This window comes from Gouania willdenowi, chromosome 7 (genome assembly GCF_900634775.1).
Source record: "Gouania willdenowi chromosome 7, fGouWil2.1, whole genome shotgun sequence".
NCBI classification, from domain to species: Eukaryota; Metazoa; Chordata; class Actinopteri; order Blenniiformes; family Gobiesocidae; genus Gouania; species Gouania willdenowi.
In genome coordinates this window covers 22,345,050-22,365,320 of record NC_041050.1, presented here as the reverse complement: position 1 = coordinate 22,365,320, position 20,271 = coordinate 22,345,050, and the positions used below count along the sequence as shown (strand labels likewise).

The window sequence follows — 20,271 nt, the reverse complement described above, 5'->3', positions numbered from 1 at the left end:
AGCTACTGATGCAGACTCTGAGTTGAAAGTGGGTGTCAAAATGCAGCAGTCGCTATCCGAGGTGCTGAACTGCTTTGAATTTCCATCCATCCATCCATCTTCATACCCGCTTATTCCCGCTTAACAGGGTCGCGGGGGTCTGCCGGTGCCAATCTCCGGCTCTCATAGGGCGCTTGGCGGGGGTACACCCTGGACAGGGCGCCAGTCCATCACAGGGCAACACAGACACAGACAACCATTCACTCCTATGGGCAATTTAGAGACTCCAATCAACCTTACAGTCATGTTTTTGGATTGTGGGAGGAAGCCGGAGTACCCGGAGGAAACCCACGCAGCACGGGGAGAACATGCAAACTCCACACAGAAAGGACCCAAGGACCTTCTTGCTGTGAGGCGGACGTGCTAACCACTAAGCCACCGTGCGCCCTGCTTTGAATTTGTGTTGTTTTAGACCATGGAGCCTCATGTTTTTGTTGCTCTCTTATTTTGTTATACTTCATATACGTTTGATCGACTTCAAAATGACATAGTAGCTCTCCGTGGTGCCGAAGCTTGTAAGCCCCGCTGTTCCGGTCATGTGTATGTTGTAAAATGATGTTATCATGATTATTAATATTTGGGTTTAAAGGGCCCGCTCATTTGCCCCGTCTCCAGCCCGGCTCTGATTTGTTCCTCTAGTGGTCTGTGTTTCTCCAAAAAAGTACTCACATCACTTGTCAAATACCCCGCTTTGCCGCCCTTGAGAGAGTGCGCTGCTTTAGGCGATTGCCTCGTCTGTCTATGGTGGAGCCAGCCCTGCCTGGAACTCAGCTCATATTTTTTCATGTTTAATCAACAAAAGAAACGTTATTCACCAGCCATAAAATACTAAATTTATTTATCTTTTTTCAACAAGTACTTTTTGTCCCACACACCATGATAGTTCCAGTAAATCACAAAAAACAGGTTCAATTATTAACAGGATATCATCAGACAGAGGTTCTTTTTTTCATACGGTTTGGATCTGCGTGCTTGCAATTGAATTTGCTTCATCCAGAATGACATTTGAACACCAAGAAAACAACCAGGACGACAATAGGCAAGATAATAATAATAATACCAACATAAAACCTATAGAAAAAGCAACTCTGTTCAAAGCACTATACATAGGTTAACAATTTGTTGCAAAGCTCCACATGATCCAATGGATGCCTTGCATTTTTATTTTTTCTGTGGTGGCACTTAATGTAAATGAGGAAAAACTGTTAACAATATCATTGTGTTTCACATATTTCTTTCCCCAGATATAGATATGATACACTCACAGTTGGATCCACAGTGGACGTTTGATTCTTTGCATTTTGTGCAGGAATCAGGCCTGGTATTTGTTTTGCACCATTCCAATGAAATTAAAAAAAAAAAAACGTTTTCTGGGATGAAAAAACTACTTGACACTAATACTGTAAAGCTTATTATTGCACATTAGCATGAAGGCTAAATAATAATAATAATATAAAAAAAAATACATTTCACATAAATTATCATTCCCTCAACTTTTTATGTCAAGTAATTAGCAAGGTTTTTCTCGCAAGGTCATAAAAATCTGCCAATTCTGGTATTTTTGAAACATCCTTCAATAAAAGGAATCTGTTGAGCTTTCAGTCATGGATATTGTACCTGAATGCTTCAATGAGTCCTTCAATTGAGTGAATGAAACCAGATATGGCACATATACCACCAATAACAAAGATGGCAACGTCAAAGAAGACATGGTGCCACATGAGGTTTCTCCACTGGAGCTTTAGATGGAAGAGACTGGGCAGGAGGAAGCACAGGCCAGCACCAGTTAAGCTCCCAGTTAAACCCATCAGGAGGGCAAAGTGAGGAACAAAAACTGCCATTAGCAATGTGAAGACCACCAGTGCCACCCTAAGACACAGACCCCATGATTTCAACTGGCCACCAGGGCCGTAGCAGTCAGGGAAGATGGCCCTCCCACCATCCTGGAACAGAGACTTCTCCAGAACTTCAACTGCAGCAAAGAAGGGCAGCGGGTAGGACAGCAGAGCCTTGGCAACAAGGAAGAGGTTCACCACAGCCCTGATGGTGGAAGGTAGGTTGTCCGTGATGACCTCTTTGGTGGCATCAGCCCATGTCAAGTAAGCCACGAGAGCAAAGAGACCCTTCAGGACGCAGGCTGAGATATGTGTCCAATCCATCATGCAGTGGAATTCGCTCGGCTTCTGCATGTTCCCCTCTAGAGAGGGAAGGAAGATCTGTGAGGTGTAGCTAAATACGATGATGCCAATGGAGATGGGGAACTTTTTCACATCGATGTAAAACTTCACCTTCTCCCACGCCCACTCTCGTGCCCTGGAGAGGCAGTAGGCGATGACGAGGACGTTTATGACGAAGTGCGCCAGCGAGCACAGTAAACTGAACTTGGACACAGCCTTCAGATTCTTCAGAAATGCACACGGCAGGAGTGCGGCCGTTGCCACTACGGACCAGGCTTTCTGAGACACCGGGAACCCGGGGAAGCTGTTGTACATTAGGTTTCCGCTGACTACCACGTAAAGAATACAGGTCATGATCAGCTCTATGATCTGGGCCACGTTTACGACGTGGCCACCTAACGCCGGGAAGCGGGGGGCGCAGCAGGCGTTGGCGATGTCCACGTACGAGTCCCTGACACGCACTTTGATCCCGTCCTCGTTCTCCTCGTACAGACAGGCGATGAGGATCTTTCCCGTGTAACAGCACACCACAGCAGCAAAGATGATGAGGAAGAGACCAAGGTATCCGCCGTGGAGGATGGCGTACGGCAGGCCGAGGACGAACATGCCCTGCGGACAGAGAAGCGCAGTGAGCGGTAATGGACAAGGCCCACATCACAGTAACAGGCCGAGACAGCCCGACGAGCTCCATGCTTACGTAACTGCACCCATGAATTATACTTTAAACATTAAACCTTAAAAGAATGCCACAATGAATCATTTTAAAGCATATCTTTGGTTTACACTGCCTGGCTTTGGAAGAAAAGGCAGCTGGTTTACATCAAGATTTAATTTACTTGGGACTGAAAAATTCTAACGAAACATTAAAATTCATTGAGTACAATCCTAAATCTGATGTAGATAACGAAGTGTGTGTCATTCAGCCTGAGGTCTATCTCAAAGCCAAGCAGGCCCTGCTGCAGCTGAACTGATAAAACGATTTGAATACGTAATTTCCAAAGGCCTGCCCCTGCAAAGGACTCTCAATTAAACTAAAGATTATCTCCGTCCGATCCCAAATTTGGAATTAACAAGCTGGAAAACCCGATTTGTTTTTTAAATTATGTAAATTATACAAAAAAAAAAAAAAAAAAAAAAAAAAAAAAAAAAAAGGAAAGCTCATTACAGATACATTTTCAAGGTGACTTTTACAGCAGGCTGCAGGTAAAAATCCAGCATGGTTAAGAAAATAACCCCGTGTACCTGGATGGCGTTAGTAACGTTCCAGCCAGCTTCCCACGACGTGATTTTAGGTTTATCCTCATCCAGCGAGCCTCTGGTCTTCAGTGAAGAAAGCATGGCTCCAGTGCCGTCCCTCTGGTAATGGCTGTCCCCCTCGAGACCCCCATCTCCATCCATGTGTCCATCTTCCTCTTCTCCCCGAAGGACATCCATCTGCATCCCTTGTCTGTAGTCATAGTCCAGGTCGTCACACTCTGCGAAACCCACGCCTTCATCGTCTGTGGTGGCCTGGAAGCCCAGGCGGGCGAAGACCCCGCTGACCTTGGCTTGGGATTTATTGGATACCGTGTGGGCTGCGTTTGTCAGTTTGTTGGTGAGCTTGTGCCTGATGAGATGAGCCATCTTTATCCAGGAGATTGGTGATCTTCTGCTAAATACAAACTAGATGCATAGAGCGCTTTAATGCAAAACCATGCCTGTTGCCTCTGCGTCGTTGGTGAAAAATAACTGAAACCAATAAATGCTTGTCCGTCAAATAAAATCCTTAGCCGGTCTTCTTGGTTCGATCAGCCATATTAGTCCCCCAGGGAACACCTGCATCCACGAGGAACGATCTAAACGCAGGGGAAAACTAAATTGTGTCCTCATCGGTGAAGAACAGCCTGTATATTTTATATTATACCACTACTGCAATCTTCAGAGAGAGAGAGAGAGAGAGAGAGAGAGAGAGAGAGAGAGAGAGAGAGAGAGAGAGAGAGAGAGAGAGAGAGAGAGAGAGAGAGAGAGAGAGTCAGTCCTGCAGGCGTTGATCGAGACGAACGTTCCGGGGAGCTTTTAAAGGCTGTAGTATTGCAGATTCACCTCCGACATCATGCATAAATGAGAGGACCAATGCAGGGCAGCATGCTCTTTGTCAACTTGTCCACCAGCCATGCACATCTTGCAAAAGGCTGTGCGTTGGACGCTGCAAGTCTGACTTGAAAAGCCTGATTACTCGTTTAGGCTTTAAACCTATACATTTAGGCAATTCACAATTAACGGCTTTTCTAATATTTTTTAAACAGAGGCCTACTGTAATTTAACAAATCCATTCATTCATCATTTTCTGACCCGTTTGCTCCTTTATTCAGGGTCGCAGGGAAATTAACAAATGTTCAAGAATATTTTATAGTAAATTCCACCCGATATATATATATATATATTTTTTTTTTCAACATTTAAAAACAATCGCATAATAAATAGGTAAAACACGCTAAATTAATTTTAATGCTACGCAAATGCGAAGTTGCATTAAACGCATAAGCTCTGCAGAGACGCATTGCAAAATATTGCCTATGGCTGGAAACCTTCATTTTGTATAAAATAATATTCAATACATTTTTCCTTTTTCAAGAAACGTCTGAAAAAGCAAGAAACATTTTTATAGTAATGGAGTAGTCCTATGGCCCGCTGAACCTATGAGTCAGTATTTTTATTAAAATGTTATGAATTTGTTTTAACACATAGGCTAGGAAACAAACAAACAAAACAAAAAAAAACATGCTCTTTAAGGTGTGTATTTCAGTGTTTCCGCATTTCAGAAACCTCTAAAACAGCGTTTGAGCCGTCGCGGTGAATATACGCACCGCCAGTTCGAGCCTGAACCTACACAGATACTGTATGTTGTTTCTTGCTCATTACACAGCCAGATTCTTATGAACAGCAGGCTGCAAAGAAATTCAACTCGTTGCTGGTGTGATGAACATGCAGCAGCTGCATGGCCTTCAGCAGCCACAGCACAGTCCGCACCTGCAGAAAACACAGGGGCACACTTGATTAACCCAACAGCAGTTGATGCATGAATGTGAAGTGGATTATTAGAATAGATTAACACAGAAGAGCTCACAGTGCTTTTATATGTTTGAACCGCAGGAGCATGCAGTACCTTCTCCTTGCCACTGCTGAGACAAGGCTGAGCAAATCAGTCACATTTTGCAGTCGAATTGCTGAAATGTGGTATGTGTGTGATATTTTTTTCTAAGTCATTATTTTACGAGATAAAACATGTAATTTAATTGCAGTAGGCCTAACAGAATTTATAAAATCTTAGTTAGGCAGCAGGGATATTTTCCATTAACGACAAAAACAAAATGATGAAGAGGTCTATCTATATTTAGACAGCAGCTAGCGGACAGAAAAAGTTCCACTTATTTTCATGGATCGTTTGGGCTGATATTACTATTTCAGCTAGTAATGTGTGTGTGTGTGTGTGTGTGTGTGTGTGTGTGTGTGTGTGTGTGTGTGTGTGTGTGTGTGTGTGTGTGTGTGTGTGTGTTTGAGTGGGCGACTTTGTGTGTCTTCCATGTCAAAGGGTATGTATGGTCCTGAAGGCATATTCCCTCCTCCTCCTTCCTCATGTGCACAGTGCAGGGACGCAGGATTGTCCGCAAATGTCACGCACACACACACACGCACACACACACACACACACACACACACACACACACACACACACACACACACACACACACACACACACACACACATACACACGCGCGCGCGCGCGCACACATTCATATCTTTGACATACACACGCATGCCGGCAGCTTTAGTTGAAACCGGCAAAATCAACCCAATCCATTCCATTATCCATTGTTAATAAAATGTTTTTTTTTTCTCTGTGAATGCAGAACTCAGGAGAATTCTGCTTTTTCACTCGTTTTCTTTCAAAGCTGGAGCTTCACAGAAAAAGATTCATTCCCTGTTTGAGTGCATGCTTGTGCGCGCATACACACGATGATTATTTGCGTCGTGTGTGCCTGCGAGCGTGTTTGTATTATAGGCCCAAAATACAGAGAGGCTTATAGCGCCTTCGCCTGTACCGGGCAGCGCGGACTGCGAGCAATAATCTCTAATAGTGGTCATGGTTACCATAATTGGACGGGAGTGTGCACAGTTTTTTGGAAAATAGATTTTAATATAATAATAATAATAATAATAATAATAATAATAATAATAATAATAATAATAATAATAATAATAATAATAACTGGAGTACATAAGTGAAGAAATAATCGACCATTTACAGTTTTTTTCATTCGCTAACAAGCGTTTTTCCAACCAGTTGTCACATTTTCAAAACTCTAAACACAATAAGCACAACATCGGTCTTTTGTGGCCATACCATTCACACAATTCATGTCGTTTTCACACAATATGCAGTCAGTGAACGCATTTCCACAATGCTTACATTTTCTTAACAGACAAGCTATACCTCCCAACAAAATTATGGATTGTTTTTATATTATTTATGAATGTTAACACACAATATCTCAAAAGAGTAAAAATAATATTCCAAACCTTAGATACAGTATAAAAACCTCTGCTTCTGCAATGATATCAGTTCAAAAACAATATATCTCAGCTAATAAACAAACTTTTGAATAATTGACACACAGCTGATTCATTACTTTGAGGAGTGATGTTTCTGGAAACATAAACATAAAAAGACAAACACTGTAATGTCCGGATGAAAAAGATTAAGAGCAAGGAGCCCAGGGAGAAGAGCAGAAGCAGTGAGAGGAGCAGGGCCAGAGAGTAGAGCATGGCCAAGTGGAGGGCAAGGTATAGGTGTAAGAATACGTGGTGGTGGCATTCTAAGGGCTGCAAGAACAGTAGTCACTAATGAAATTCATGCCACTATCATAGACCCTGCAATCAACCACAGTCTTTCACGAAGAGAGGCTGGTGAAAGAGAGCAGCCCAATTTGAGGCAGTTAACGGTTGCCTCCATTATATGCATCTTTCAACAAACCACCAGGCAAATATTGTATTCTACATAGATTGTTTCTATTCTCACTTGACATGTCAATAATTCTATACAGTAATGCATATGTTAATTTATTTGTCCCTCTAAAGAATGCAACGTCTTCCTCCCTCTGGAGGAAGAGGAAAGCTCCTCAATAATGATCAAGAGCTTGCCATTGTAGAATGGTGTTACAATAATGAATAAAACTGCATGAAATTCAAACAAGAATTGTGTAGGACCATAAGATATTTGACAATATCAATAGCCTCACAACCATCGTCCAAACACAGAGTGCGGATGAAGCAGCTCTACACTGTTCCCTTTGAGAGGAACAGTGAGAGAGTCAAGGAGCTACGACGACAATATATCCAGGTATAGTTCTGTCTATTCAATTCAATGTCCAGTTCTATAAGCTTTGCACTTTGCAAGTAGGTAACCTACACAGTAATAGGTTACAGCGTGGATACAGCAATATGATTTACATAAACTTTATTTCAGAGAGTTATGGAATTGGAGGCCAACCAGGCCCCTCATGAATTCATATATATAGATGAGGCAGGATTCAATCTGGCCAAAAGGCGTCAATGTGGATGAAATGTAATTGGAAAAAGGGCCACAGTTGATGTTCCAGGACAGAGAGGGGCAATCATTTCGATGTGTGCATGCAGCAATTGCAAATACTGGATTACTCCTACAAAACTGAGCGCCTCCTTGCCTTTCTCAGTGATCTCCACCAGCGTCTAGTTCCAGAGCAGGATCAGGAGGGTGAAAACATGAGGACCTTTATAATCACCTGGAACAATGTGGCTTTCCAACATTCGCAAGCAATAACAACATGGTTTGAAGTCCACCCAAGACTGGTACGTCTCTTTTTTCCACCCTATTCACCTTTCCTCAACCCCATAGAGGAGTTCTTTTCTGCATGGAGGTGGAAGGTTTATGACCATCAGCCACATGACCAGATGTCCCTCCTTGAAGCCATGGATGCTGGCTGCAGGGACATCACAGTTGATGGTTGCCAAGGGTGGATCCGACATACCAAGTGGTTTTATCCCAGGTGCATCACCTTGGATAATATCAAATGTGATGTTGATGAAAACATGTGGCCTAACCCTGAAGATCGCATAGATTAGGTAGTAATTTTGTGCTTATTTTAGTTCCCTCCCTTTTATCTGAGCTTTTTGCTGTTGTTTCTTTGTGAGAATGCTCATGGATATTTTGTTTCAAGTGTAAGCAATACTGTAATTTTTTTTTTGTTCTATCATATGTAAATAGTATTTCTACTGTACCTACTGTGATAAACAGTAAAGGAACAAAAAAAAAAAACTGATTTGCTTTTGTCTGGAATGCTTTTGAATGTTAACATTACATGTGGACATACAGTTCCCAAACAAGAAATGTAGTGTAAAAACGGTGGATTGCATGTTTTGCATGCAAATACCTGTAAAACTGAAACAAAAAAGTCTATGCAGTTTTTGTAATGTCAACAATAGCCAGTATTTTGAAACCTGGTGTACTTTGATTGACTGCATGTACCTTGTGAAGTTAAAACAAGTGTTATTCTTTGACAGGATCATTTCATTTTGAGTCAGATTTCCAGTGTTGGTAAAGTTAGTGTGTGTAAGAGAAAGATGTGTTCTATTTTGAAATGAAGAGTTAGTATATATTTAACAAAATGTGTTTTTGAGAAGAAAATAATCCATTTGGCCAATGTGTTTTGTAGGTGTGAGTCTGTGTTAAGAGTTTAGAAAAAGTATCTGAAATATGGGTAAGCACTTGTTAGCGATTGAAAAAAACTGTAATGCTTTTACAATTTACAAGAAGGGGGAACGCTGCATTAAAAAAATCCTAAGGAAAACTCTAAGCCTAGCATGGCTGTTCAATGGGCGAAAATTAATTATTTGGCAAACTCGTTTCAAAATGTAAATAAATAAATAATATTGCATATGCGGATTTGGCCTCCTTAAAGGGGACATATCATGCTAAATCCACTTTTTTAGCCCTTAAATGCATTTTGTTGTATATTTAGAGGGCTTAGAAGTACAGAAAAAATCAAATTAGTCTCTTCTGGTGCTCCATAGATATCTTTATATTCTGTTTTGGTCATATTTTTCAATCTGTTTCGATTTTTCTTTTCTCTATTACGTTTTTTGAACTATTACGTCACAGTATTTGCAGCGGAACTGCCAAATTAAGACATTGACTCCAGGCCCAACACTGAGCAATCCACCATTTTTTTTTCTCGCTTTTATTTTGTAGTCCAAGCTCCAGGATGCCGAAGTTACGAGAGGACAAGTCAAAATGTTCAGTTGCTGGATGTAGTAACCCACACACTTCATTACAACGTCTCCCAGCATCAGAACCTTTTCTAAGTGCCTGGTTGTGTTTTATTTTTCACGGAAATGTACCCACATCTGTGGGTAAGGTCATTTTTGTGTGCGCGAAGCACTTCAAGGATGACTGCTTCAGCAACCTCCGCCAGTATAAAGAAGGATTTGCCGAAAGACTTTGTCTGATTGAGGGTTCAATTCCTTCTATCTTTGGAGACGACAAACAGAGCACTTCGATAAGCTGTATATAACGCTATAAAGTGTGATGATAAGACGTCCCTGTCATTGTTTTGTTAGCATTAGCAGTTGCACCGTCTTCATATGTTAGCGCTGTGTGCTCGTTTTAGATCCTTGATGATATGGCCTACGTGATTTAATTTAAGTCTAAAGTTTTCATTAGTCATTTCATTTTGCCATTTTTGTCTCCGAAAAGACTGTATTAAATTGCATTTCATGACGTTAGCGTGGCGCTAATGTTAGCTCGGTGCTAACGTTAGCTCGGTGCTTGTGCTAGCTCACTTGTTAGGGTTCTGCAGGTTCATCATCTTCATTTTCATCTCGCTCCGCTGGGTCAGACTCTGGCTTGAACATGTAAGGCTGGATGGACAAGTCTTCCGTTGTTGACATTTTGTAAATAACGTGTGAATAAAAAGTTTCTGCGCCGCGAGACAATCGTATCTCTTCTATCAAACTACAAAAATGGCCAAACAGGGTGGAGTTGAACAGAGTGTCACCTCTGCAACCTGGAGAGGGGGCGGGGTATGAAGTGTCTCATTTGCATTTAAAGAGACCGCACCAAAACGAGTTGCTCTCAGAAGCACATCAGAAAAGGGGTAGAAAAGGGGTGGAGCTATAATAATGAGGAATTCAGACCCAAGCATTGCAGTTCCACTTTATATAGACCACAACTGTATGATTTATATGTAAAAAGGAAGGATTTAAAAGCATGATATGTCTCCTTTAAGCTATAAATCAACATTAAAACAGGCCAAAGCCATATTAAAAAAGGGCACTTGTTTTTCTGCCGGAACGCATCATGTCACTAAAGTCTCACACTTGTCATTTTCTTAAACTTGGTAGCCCTGTTGTTACACAAAGACAAGTGTTTAACAAAAAATTGTTTGAGTATCAAGGTTGACTGGCAATAAATGCAGTAATAATGACATTTCGATCAGCAATTTAATCCACACCTGTGAATTGAATAACCTAAAATGTTGGAATGATGCCCGCTATCAATTTATTAGTTTTACATTATGACAGAAATAAACCTTGTTCATAAGCTAATAAAACGATAAGGCTGGATGGACAAGTCTTCCGTTGTTGACATTTTGTAAATAACCTCTGAATAAAAAGTTTATGCGCCACTACATAGACGTATCTCTTCTATCAAACTACAAAAATGGCCGAGCAGGGTGGAGTTGAACCGAGAGGGGGCGGGGTATGAAGTGTCTCATTTGCATTTAAAGAGACTGCACCAAAACGAGTTGCTCTTAGAAGCACATCAGAAAAGGGGTAGAAAAGGGGCCTGTGGAGCTATAATAATGAGGAATTCAGACCCAAGTATTGCAGTTCTGCTTTATATAGACCACAACTGTATGATTTATATCTAAAAAGGAAGGATTTAAAACCATGGTATGTCCCCTTTAATGATCAGCATTCCCCAAGTTTCCTCAGACTTTCCTTTACTGTTGCTCCCTCCAGGAAATACACGGGACCCAAGTTGTCATCACAGATGAATTTATTAAGTTCTTCACCAATCCGCTTATGTCCAACGCCAAATTCACCGTCAAACTATTACACAGAATAATGCTTAATGAACTTAAGTCATAAACAGTAAATATACGTAACAGAATGGACATAAATGTAGAACAAACACACATACCTCGCTGGCTGCATAAAACCACAATAGAGAGAATCTTGCACAAAAATGATGTAACGTTCCAGGTATTTCAGGTACTTAACAACCTTTTAACTTGCAAAAAGAACACACTTTAAACTTGTACTTATTCAAAAGCAGAAGGAAAAAACACAGCTGCACATAACACGGGGACATTATTTCGACCCGTTTTCCATTCCTGAGTGTTACATCCTAATGTGTCCCGAGTAAGGTCACTTCTCATGTGTTTCTCAACATAGTTAAATCCGTATTCATGAAATCAAATCTCTTAAACAATATGTGTGAACAATCAAATAAAATAAACACAACATAAATTACATTTATGGCAGTTAAACTCCCACCAAATAACAAACCTTGTGATTTCGCCTCATAATTTTCTTTCATACAATAAACATAATATCATCAGCATCATTATGAATAACCATAACACTTACTCTGCTGCAAGCAGTTGAACTGTCCTTTGCACTGGCCTATCAAGATAGACTAACCTAGTGGTACGTATACCCTGGTTGTTTAAAGGTATTGTAGACGATGTTTAGCTTCCAGGTGGATCATCAAAACTATTGGTCCTCCAAATTGTCAATCATGTTTACAAAAGGCCGTCGTACGTGCTCGTGCCCGGTGCGCACCGGGTCCTTTGAAAATTGATTTTCACTTACCGGTGGTGAGTCTGACATAGTGGGAAAAGTGCAAATCTTCTTTTGTAAGGTAAGCTTGTATGACCGATGTCCACACCAACTTGTAAACAGAGCTGTGCACGAGGAAAACGGGGCTCGTGCACGCTCTCCCGCACACGTAGGCGTGTTGCGCATGCGTGTTTTTTTTTCAAAATGTGGAGAGGGCGTTTCTTTTTTAAACATCGGCCACATTACCTTTAATGTCTTATCACTCATCAGCAGTTTCACCTTTCTGACTCTACCATCGGAACTGGGATATACCTCTACAACTCTTGCTAGTTTCCACTGGTTTCGTGGAGAACCATCATCTTGAAGAATGACAATGTTATTAACCTTTGCCTCTCTTTTATCCCTTTGCCACACTTGTCTTTGCTGAAGATTAAGGAGGTACTCCTTCTTCCACCTTGTCCAGAATTCATTTGCCAAGAACTGAACCTGGCGCCATCTCTTTCGTAGGTATAGATCTTGACTCACATGCTGACCAGGAGGGGGCAGTATTATGCTGGACTTCATCATGCGAATGTGGTTTGGTGTGAGTGACTCAAGACTTGTGGGATCATTTAAATGCTCTACAGTAAGAGGTCTACTATTTATAATAGCCATCACTTCATACAAAAATGTCCTAAGTGATGCACTATCAAGTCTTTTAGCAGACTTATCTAGGACTGCTGTTAGCACACTTCTAATTGTTCTCATTTGTCTTTCCAATATGCCTCCCATGTGGCTTGATGATGAGATGTTCATTCTGAACTCACAGCCAAGTTCTTTCATTTGTTCTTGATTCAGCTCCTTCATTGTGTTCGCGAACTCTCCTTTTGCTCCTACAAAGTTAGTGCCTTGATTGCATCTCAATTGCCTTACATTTCCTCGTATTGCAATGAATGCACATAATGCATTAAGAAAGGCATCTGTAGTAATGTCATCTAACATTTCAATGTGTATTGCTCTGGAGCACATACAAGTGAAAAGGAGACCATACTTCTTTAGCTCCTTTCTTGCTTCCTTCACATAAAACGGTCCAAAACAATCTATGCCACAATAAGTAAATGGAGGTGTTGTTTCCATCTTTTCTTCAGGCAAATCAGACATTTTTGGGTCTTGTGTGTTCCTTCTGTACTTTCTGCACGTTGTGCACTTATAAATATGCGAGGTCACAGCGTTGCTACATCCAATAACCCATATTCCATTGGATCACAATTAATTTACTGTTAGCCCTCTTCCTTGATGATGCACTTTCTCGTGGTAATGCTTGATAAGCAAGGAAGACACATGACTTGCCTTTGGCACAACCGCAGAATGCTTGACATGTGGGTGAAGGTTAGATCTTGTCAAACGTCCTCCAACCCTGAGCACACCGTGCTCATCTACAAATGGACTTAGTTTGTATAGCTTGTTTGCTTTGTCTTTGAGTTTTATTCCTTGTGTTGCCTTTTATCTTTGATTTCTTTGCTAAATGCTTCACTTTGGACCAACTTGATTATGAAAAGTTCTGCTTCTTGTCTTTCATCGATACTTGTAGCTTCACTTGTTTTTGGTTTGAGACCTTTGATTTGTTTGGCATGGCGTCTGAGGCAAGCAAAGGCTTTGACAGCTCTTTTCCAATCAGAAAACTTTGCCAAACGGTCCAGCAATGTCCTCTCTTCCTTTGCCCTGGTATTGAGCACTTGAACCTTTCAAAGTTCTGGATCACCATCAATGACTTCTTCCATCTTAACACCTTCCATGGGCAAGTCCCTTTTCCACAGAAAGTCTGGACCTGTGAACCAGTTTGAAGCAACAAGCTGCTCTGCCTTTAAGCCTCTTGAGGCATGGTCCGCAGGATTGTCTTGAGACTGTACAAAATGCCATTGCTTAGGATCTGTAGTGGACTTGATTCTTTGGACCCTATTAGCTACAAACACATGAAATTGTCTGGCTTCATTGTTTATATACCCAAGCACAACCTTTGAGTCTGTCCAAAATCTGTCTTGAATCTCATCTATTTCAAGCTCTTTCCTAAGCACAACACTTGTTCTTACTGCTACCACTGCTGCAGATAACTCGAATCGTGGTATTGTAGTTACTTTGGTTGGAGCAACACGCGCCTTCCCAAGAACTAACGAGCAATGGATTTCTCCATTAGTGTTGGATGCTCTGAGGTAAGTACACATGCCATAACCTGTGACGCTAGCATCTGAGAAATGGTGAAGCTCATACTGCTTGACATCTGTAAAGTCTGATGGAATGTAGCATCTTTTGATACTGACATTAGACAAGTTTTGAAGATCTTGTAGCCACAATTCCCATTGTGCTTTCAGCTCATCTGGGAGTGGCTCGTCCCACTCCACCTTGTCTTGACATAGTTGTTGTAAGATCTGCTTTCCACGAAGGATGAATGGTGCTACAAACCCCAACGGGTCGAAAATGGAAGCTACTGTTGATAGCACCCCCCTTCTGGTTAGTGGATGCTCTTTGACAGTAACCGAACTGAAAGTTATCAAAGGACACACACCACTGAACACCAAGAGCTCTTTCTACAAGCGGCTCTCCCAAGGCCAGATCCAGGTCTTTGACACTTTCAGTGCACTCTTCTCTTGGTATTGATTTCAATACCTCTTTACTGTTAGAAATGAACTTATGTAGTCTGAGTTTTCCTGTACAACAGAGATCCCTTGCTTGTTTGACGAGCTGGATCGCTTCAGCATCAGATGTTACACTCACCAGTCCATCATCGACATAAAAATTTCTTTGGATGAATGTCACTGTTTTTTGTTCAAACTGATCCTGACCTTCAGTTACTAGATGTTTGAGACCAAAATTGGAACACCCAGGTGAGGACGCTGCACCAAAAAGATGGACTTTCATCCAAAAAACTGATGGCGGAGACCCTAGATCACCATTCTCCCACCAGAAGAACCTCAGGTAGTCTTGGTCTTCAGGTCTTACGGGGAACTGATGGAACATCCCTTCCACATCGCACATGACAGCAATTGGACCTTTACGAAACCTACAAAGCACTCCCACCAAGGTGTTTGTGAGCTCTGGACCAGTAAGAAGGTTGTCATTTAGCGAAGTGTCTTGGAATTTTGCAGAGCAATCAAACACAACACAAATTTTCCCAGGCTTTTGAGGGTGGTATACCCCATGATGGGGAATATACCAGACTGGGTGATTGTTCAGTTCTTGCTCTGGGACTCATTCTGCATCACCACGAGCAATAATATCATTCATAAAGTTCACATTGTCTTCACAATACCTTTGGTCCTTCTTGAGCCTTTTGTTCCAATCTCATTAAACGCTTAACAGCACATAATTTATTGTTGGGTAGATTTGGTCAGTCTTGTTTAAAAGGTAGAGGCATCTCATAAAGACCATCATGTTTGTGTCTGATTCTGTCTTTCAACTTAGTCAAGAAGTGAAGATCTTCCTGAGAGACAGCTGCCTCTTCTCCAACTCTCTCACAGAAGTCGGATTCTAGCACTTTGATTATGTCATCTGAAGAGATAGTTTCTTTAATGAGTCTTGCAAACATAGTGAACTTCACCTCTGAGCTTGACTGATGGTTTGAGCTCAGGTGTCACTTGCTTTACAATGATGCGATGACTTACACCAATTGTGTCGCCATAGTGTTCACATGGGTCACCATAACTTACTATGCTCCAACCTTGGTTGGTTTTCTGAGCAAAGGGTTGGCTTTCCTCCCCACATACAACTTCCCTGGGCATTAGAGCTTGTGGGCATTTATACCCAATCAACAGACCAATTTCACACTCCCTTTGTGGAGCAATGTGTTCTGCGCGGTGCTCTAAGTGAGGCCATGCCATGGCAGTCTCTGGGGTTGGGATATGAGTTCGATTAGCAGGAATGAATTCACGAGTGTAAACTGTTGGCACTGTGATCTTCTTAGAGGAGAACAGTCCTCTTATTTGTAGACCTTTGATTCTTTTACATGATATGATGGTCCCCTTTGATGACATTGTAGATAGTTTTAGTTTCACTTGTTCTGTGTCTGTATCTAAGGTGTCCGCTACTTCTTCAAGAATGAAGGAAGAGTCACTTTGTGAATCGAGCAGAGCATAGACAAGAAACTCCCTGCTTGGATCACTTGGCACTGACACGTAAACAGACACTATTGCTGAAGTCTGTGTACTACTACCATCTTACACAACTCTGTTGGATGTGATTTCTGTGGTGATATCTTGTGTTTGGGCTGATTGTGGCCTTCTTTCCTCACTGTGACTTGTTTCTTTAGATTGTTTTCTCTTTGGTTCTTGCTCTTGTTTTGAGCGATCCTCGTGTAGGCATGAGGGATGACGTTTTGAGCAGGTGTTGCAGACCACCCGGTTTCTGCAGATTTTGGAATGATGGCCAGGACTCAAACAGCCAAAACACAGTCTCTCAGCTCGAATAAATGTGACTCGAGCAGCGATTGGCCTTTCCATTAATTTGTGACACTTATGTAAGGCATGTCCTATTTTCTTGCAAAACGCACGTGTCTATGTTCCTTTCACTGGTGTTTGTTGTGAATATCTTAGCACCTAAATTTTGGATCTTGGAGGCTGTTATGTTTTGGTGCATGAATTCATCATGGCGGCAAGGAAAACCTTCTGTTAAGCAGCAGGAACCTTGTGTGGATCCCATTCCTATGATGAACAGCCATCCACGTTATGCTGTGTTGGGTGTGTGCAGAGGAGAGGGTGGAGACAGAGCCGCTGAGACTCTGTAACTCCACACTAAGGATCCCACGGACCTGCAAGACAAAAGCCAGAAGGAGTACAGGAGCAAACACACAAGGGAAGAAGCAGACATAGAGGGAGTGTTAGAGAGAGGAATGGGACCCTCTCCGGTCCCTCTCTAACCTAAATGACCTCTCTCTTAACGCCCTCTCCAACCGAGCATGCCAGACACCATCCCCCCCCCCCCGGCAGTCTATGCCTATTGCATCTTAATTATGAGCTATGAGATGGTTCCTAACTCAAAGCTTTACCAAAGAGGAATGTTTTGAGCCTAACCTTAAAGGTAGAGAGGGTGTCTGCCCCCCAAACCGTGGTTGGTAGATGGTTCCAGAGAAGTGGGGCCTGATAACTGAAAGCTCTTCCTCCTATACTACTTTTAGAGACAAATGGAACAACGAGTAGTCCAGCATTTTGAGAGCGTAGTGTTCTGGGGGGATTGTATGGCACTACAAGCTCCTTGAGATAGGCTGGTGCCTGTCCATTTAGGGCTTTATAAGTGAGAAGAAGAATCTTGAATTCTATTCCATATTTTATGGGAAGCCAATGCAGAGAGGCTAATACAGGAGTAATGTGATCTCTTCTCCTAGTTTTAGTCAGTACACGTGCTGCAGCATTTTTAACCAGCTGAAGTGTCTTAAGCGACTTGCTCGGGCAGCCTGCTAAAAGAGAATTACAATAATCCAGTCTAGAAGTAACAAAAGCGTGGACTAGTTTTACAACTGCGTAAGAAGTCAACAAGCTTCCTTAGCTCAGAACTTTCTCTTGCATCTATTTTTAGCCAGGCATGTAGTCTGTCTCTGAGTGCCTTGGCTATTACGAAGGGCTCTCCAAATCGTTCATTGAGCAGGTCCCATGCTGCATCATAGGAGTCCTTTGAACCAACCAGAAAGTAGCCTTCTAAAGCTTCTTTAGCTGCTCCTCCAACATATTTTTGAAGGAAGAAAATTTTCTCTACAGTTGGAATATTTTTTCTCTCAATTAGTGTCTGAAAGGATGACTTCCAATGATTGAACTTTAGTGGGTCCCCACTAAATACTGTAGGTTCTGGTATTGGTAACCTATTTGCAGATATAGCGTCAGCTAATACTTTTACAAGCTCTCTTGTGTCATCTTGAAGCACACTTCTTGGAGCCATAACTGTCTCTGGTTGTTGGTACTGATCCGCTGATTTAACTTGATTAAATGCCTGCACAACCAGTTCCGGGTTCTGTGGTTCAATTTCTTGTTCAGGATAGGCCTCATTGTTATCATGGATTTGAAGCTTTGCTCTTGCTGCATTTAGTCTTTTTAGATCCTCCAAGTGCTGAACTTCTTTTTTCAAGTTTTCTACAGACTTTCTTCTTACAGCATTCTCTTCTTGCTGTTTCCTTAAAAGAGCAGCTTCTTGTTTCTCCCTTTCTATCTTACGTTCAGTCTCTTCTCTTTCTTTATTAAGACAACGAGTTAATGCAGCTGCTTCTTGATCTGCAGCTTCTCCTCAGCTTCTAGATTTTGCAGTTTTTCTCTGCAGCTCTCTTACTCAACCATAACTCGCAATACAGCCTGTGTAGCTGCATACTCTGCAGCTGCTTCTTGCCTCTGGATGGCTGTTGCATTAGAGCACATAGAATTAGGTTTAGTACAATTAGAGACTGGAAGTGAAACACTGGAGCATGAAGATGCAAATACAGAGCTATTATGTGGTCAAATCAGATTTTCTGTCGTTCCTTGAATTTGGGATTGATCATTTTGTACAACAATATTGGTGAAAATGTACACAAAGTTATTCCCTTCTTAAAGAAACTGAATTACCATCTTTATAACTTAAATCAGTAGCAAATCAATGTCCTTATGTTTCTTAATAAACACTGACATTGTTAGGCTTCACACAGTCCCTTGTAGTTTTCCAATCCTTGTGTCACTCTTCAGAACACACACTTTAGTGTCTGGCTTATGAACGTTTTCATGAAAAACTGATGAACATGTGTGTCCTTAACGCTACACAGTGGCTTATCTGTTTTTCTGTCTTGATGAGCTGTCGGGGAAGATCAGGTAAGGGTGTGTCCGCGCAGGCTCCGAGTTTGACTGATGCTCCCTCCAGGAAATACACGGGACCCAAGTTGCCGTCACAGATGAATTTATTACGTTCTTCACCAATCCCCTTATGTCCAACGCCAAATTCACTGTTAAACTATTACACAGAATAATGCTTAATGAACTTAAGTCATAAACAGTAAATATAAGTAACAGAATGGACATAAATGTAGAACAAACACGCATACCTCGCTGGCTGCATAAACCCAAGATGGAGAGAATCTTGCACAAAAATGATGTAACGTTCCTGGTATTTCAGGTATTATTATTCAAAAGCAGAAGGAAAAAACACCGCTGCACAAAACAACACGGGGACATCATTTTGACCCATTTTCCATTCCTGAGTGTTACATCCTAATGTGTCCCTGTGCAACAGGTGCGAGTAAGGTCACTTCTCATGTGTTCCTCAACATAGTTAAATCCGTATTCATGAAATCAAATCTCTTATACAATATGTGTGAACAATCAAATAAAATAAACACAACATAAATTACATTTATGGCAGTTAAATTTACTATCGGTGTTTCCCATGCAACCTTTTTTCTCTCATGTACCCTTTAACTGTGACTCTTGTAACCGGCATTCTGAGTAATAAGATTTGGACGAAACAAGGTCACAGAGGATAACTGTAGCGTCAGTTATTTAAGTTATTCGAATGTTAATAAGAAACACATTACTTCAAAGAAATGTCTTTCCCCCTTATACACAAAACACTATTAGATACATGCGCAAACACTTGTATAGTGACAGCTGCACAAACACATTAATCACTGGCCAAAAAAGATCTGCTGGGCTTAGAGGGCTAGAAATTGAAAAGAACGGATGTGACAGACAATGGGAGAAAGTGTGTGTGTGTGTGTGTGTGTGTGTGTGTGTGTGCGTGTGTGTGTGTGTGTGTGTGTGTGTGTGTGTGTGCGCATGCTGGAAGCACTTGTGTGTGTGTGTGTGTGCATTTTGGTATTTGAGAGAGAGAACTTTACTGTGAATGCATCTCAAATTGTGTGTATGCTTCTGTCTCCTTGGCGTTACACGGTATAGAGGAGAGTCACGGAGGTTGCAGGGGTTTTGGCCGTGTGTGTGATATATCAGAAGTGGTCAGAGTCACTGTTACGTAAACTGGGTTCTTCTTCTTTGTCTTCAGCAGTAATGTTTCCAGCAGACATTACACTGCTGACTTAACCATACTGCTGACCTCCCATTCTTATTACTATACATCACCTGATAACCTCATCTTCTGCTGAGGCACTACACTATCATTCATGATATGACTTTCTATTGACAAAGGAATTACTATCATAACACTGTGTATAAGTAACATTTACAGCTTTTAAAGACATTGTGAATGATGGGTAGCT

The 20,271-nt window shown here is 41.6% G+C and overlaps 1 protein-coding gene across 1 annotated transcript; it reads right to left on the bottom strand.

Annotated features, from left to right (window-relative positions):
- Positions 1-857: 857 nt before the first annotated feature.
- Positions 858-4,129, bottom strand: LOC114466765 (vesicular inhibitory amino acid transporter-like). The gene is made up of 2 exons (XM_028452481.1): positions 3,459-4,129; positions 858-2,825 (listed from the first exon to the last, which is right to left on the bottom strand). The coding sequence occupies exons 1-2, from the start codon at positions 3,837-3,839 to the stop codon at positions 1,638-1,640; spliced, it is 1,569 nt and encodes a 522-aa protein (XP_028308282.1). The 5' UTR covers positions 3,840-4,129; the 3' UTR covers positions 858-1,637.
- Between the last annotated feature and the right edge of the window lie 16,142 nt (positions 4,130-20,271).

What these genes read in the sequence shown, in the direction of transcription:
- LOC114466765 (XM_028452481.1), bottom strand. Translation starts at nt 3,839, where the DNA reads ATGGCTCATCTCATCAGGCACAAGCTCACCAACAAACTGACAAACGCA. An exon ending in ACGTTACTAACGCCATCCAG is followed by an intron (nt 2,826 to 3,458) that starts GTACACGGGGTT and finishes CTCTGTCCGCAG; the next exon opens with GGCATGTTCGTCCTCGGCCT.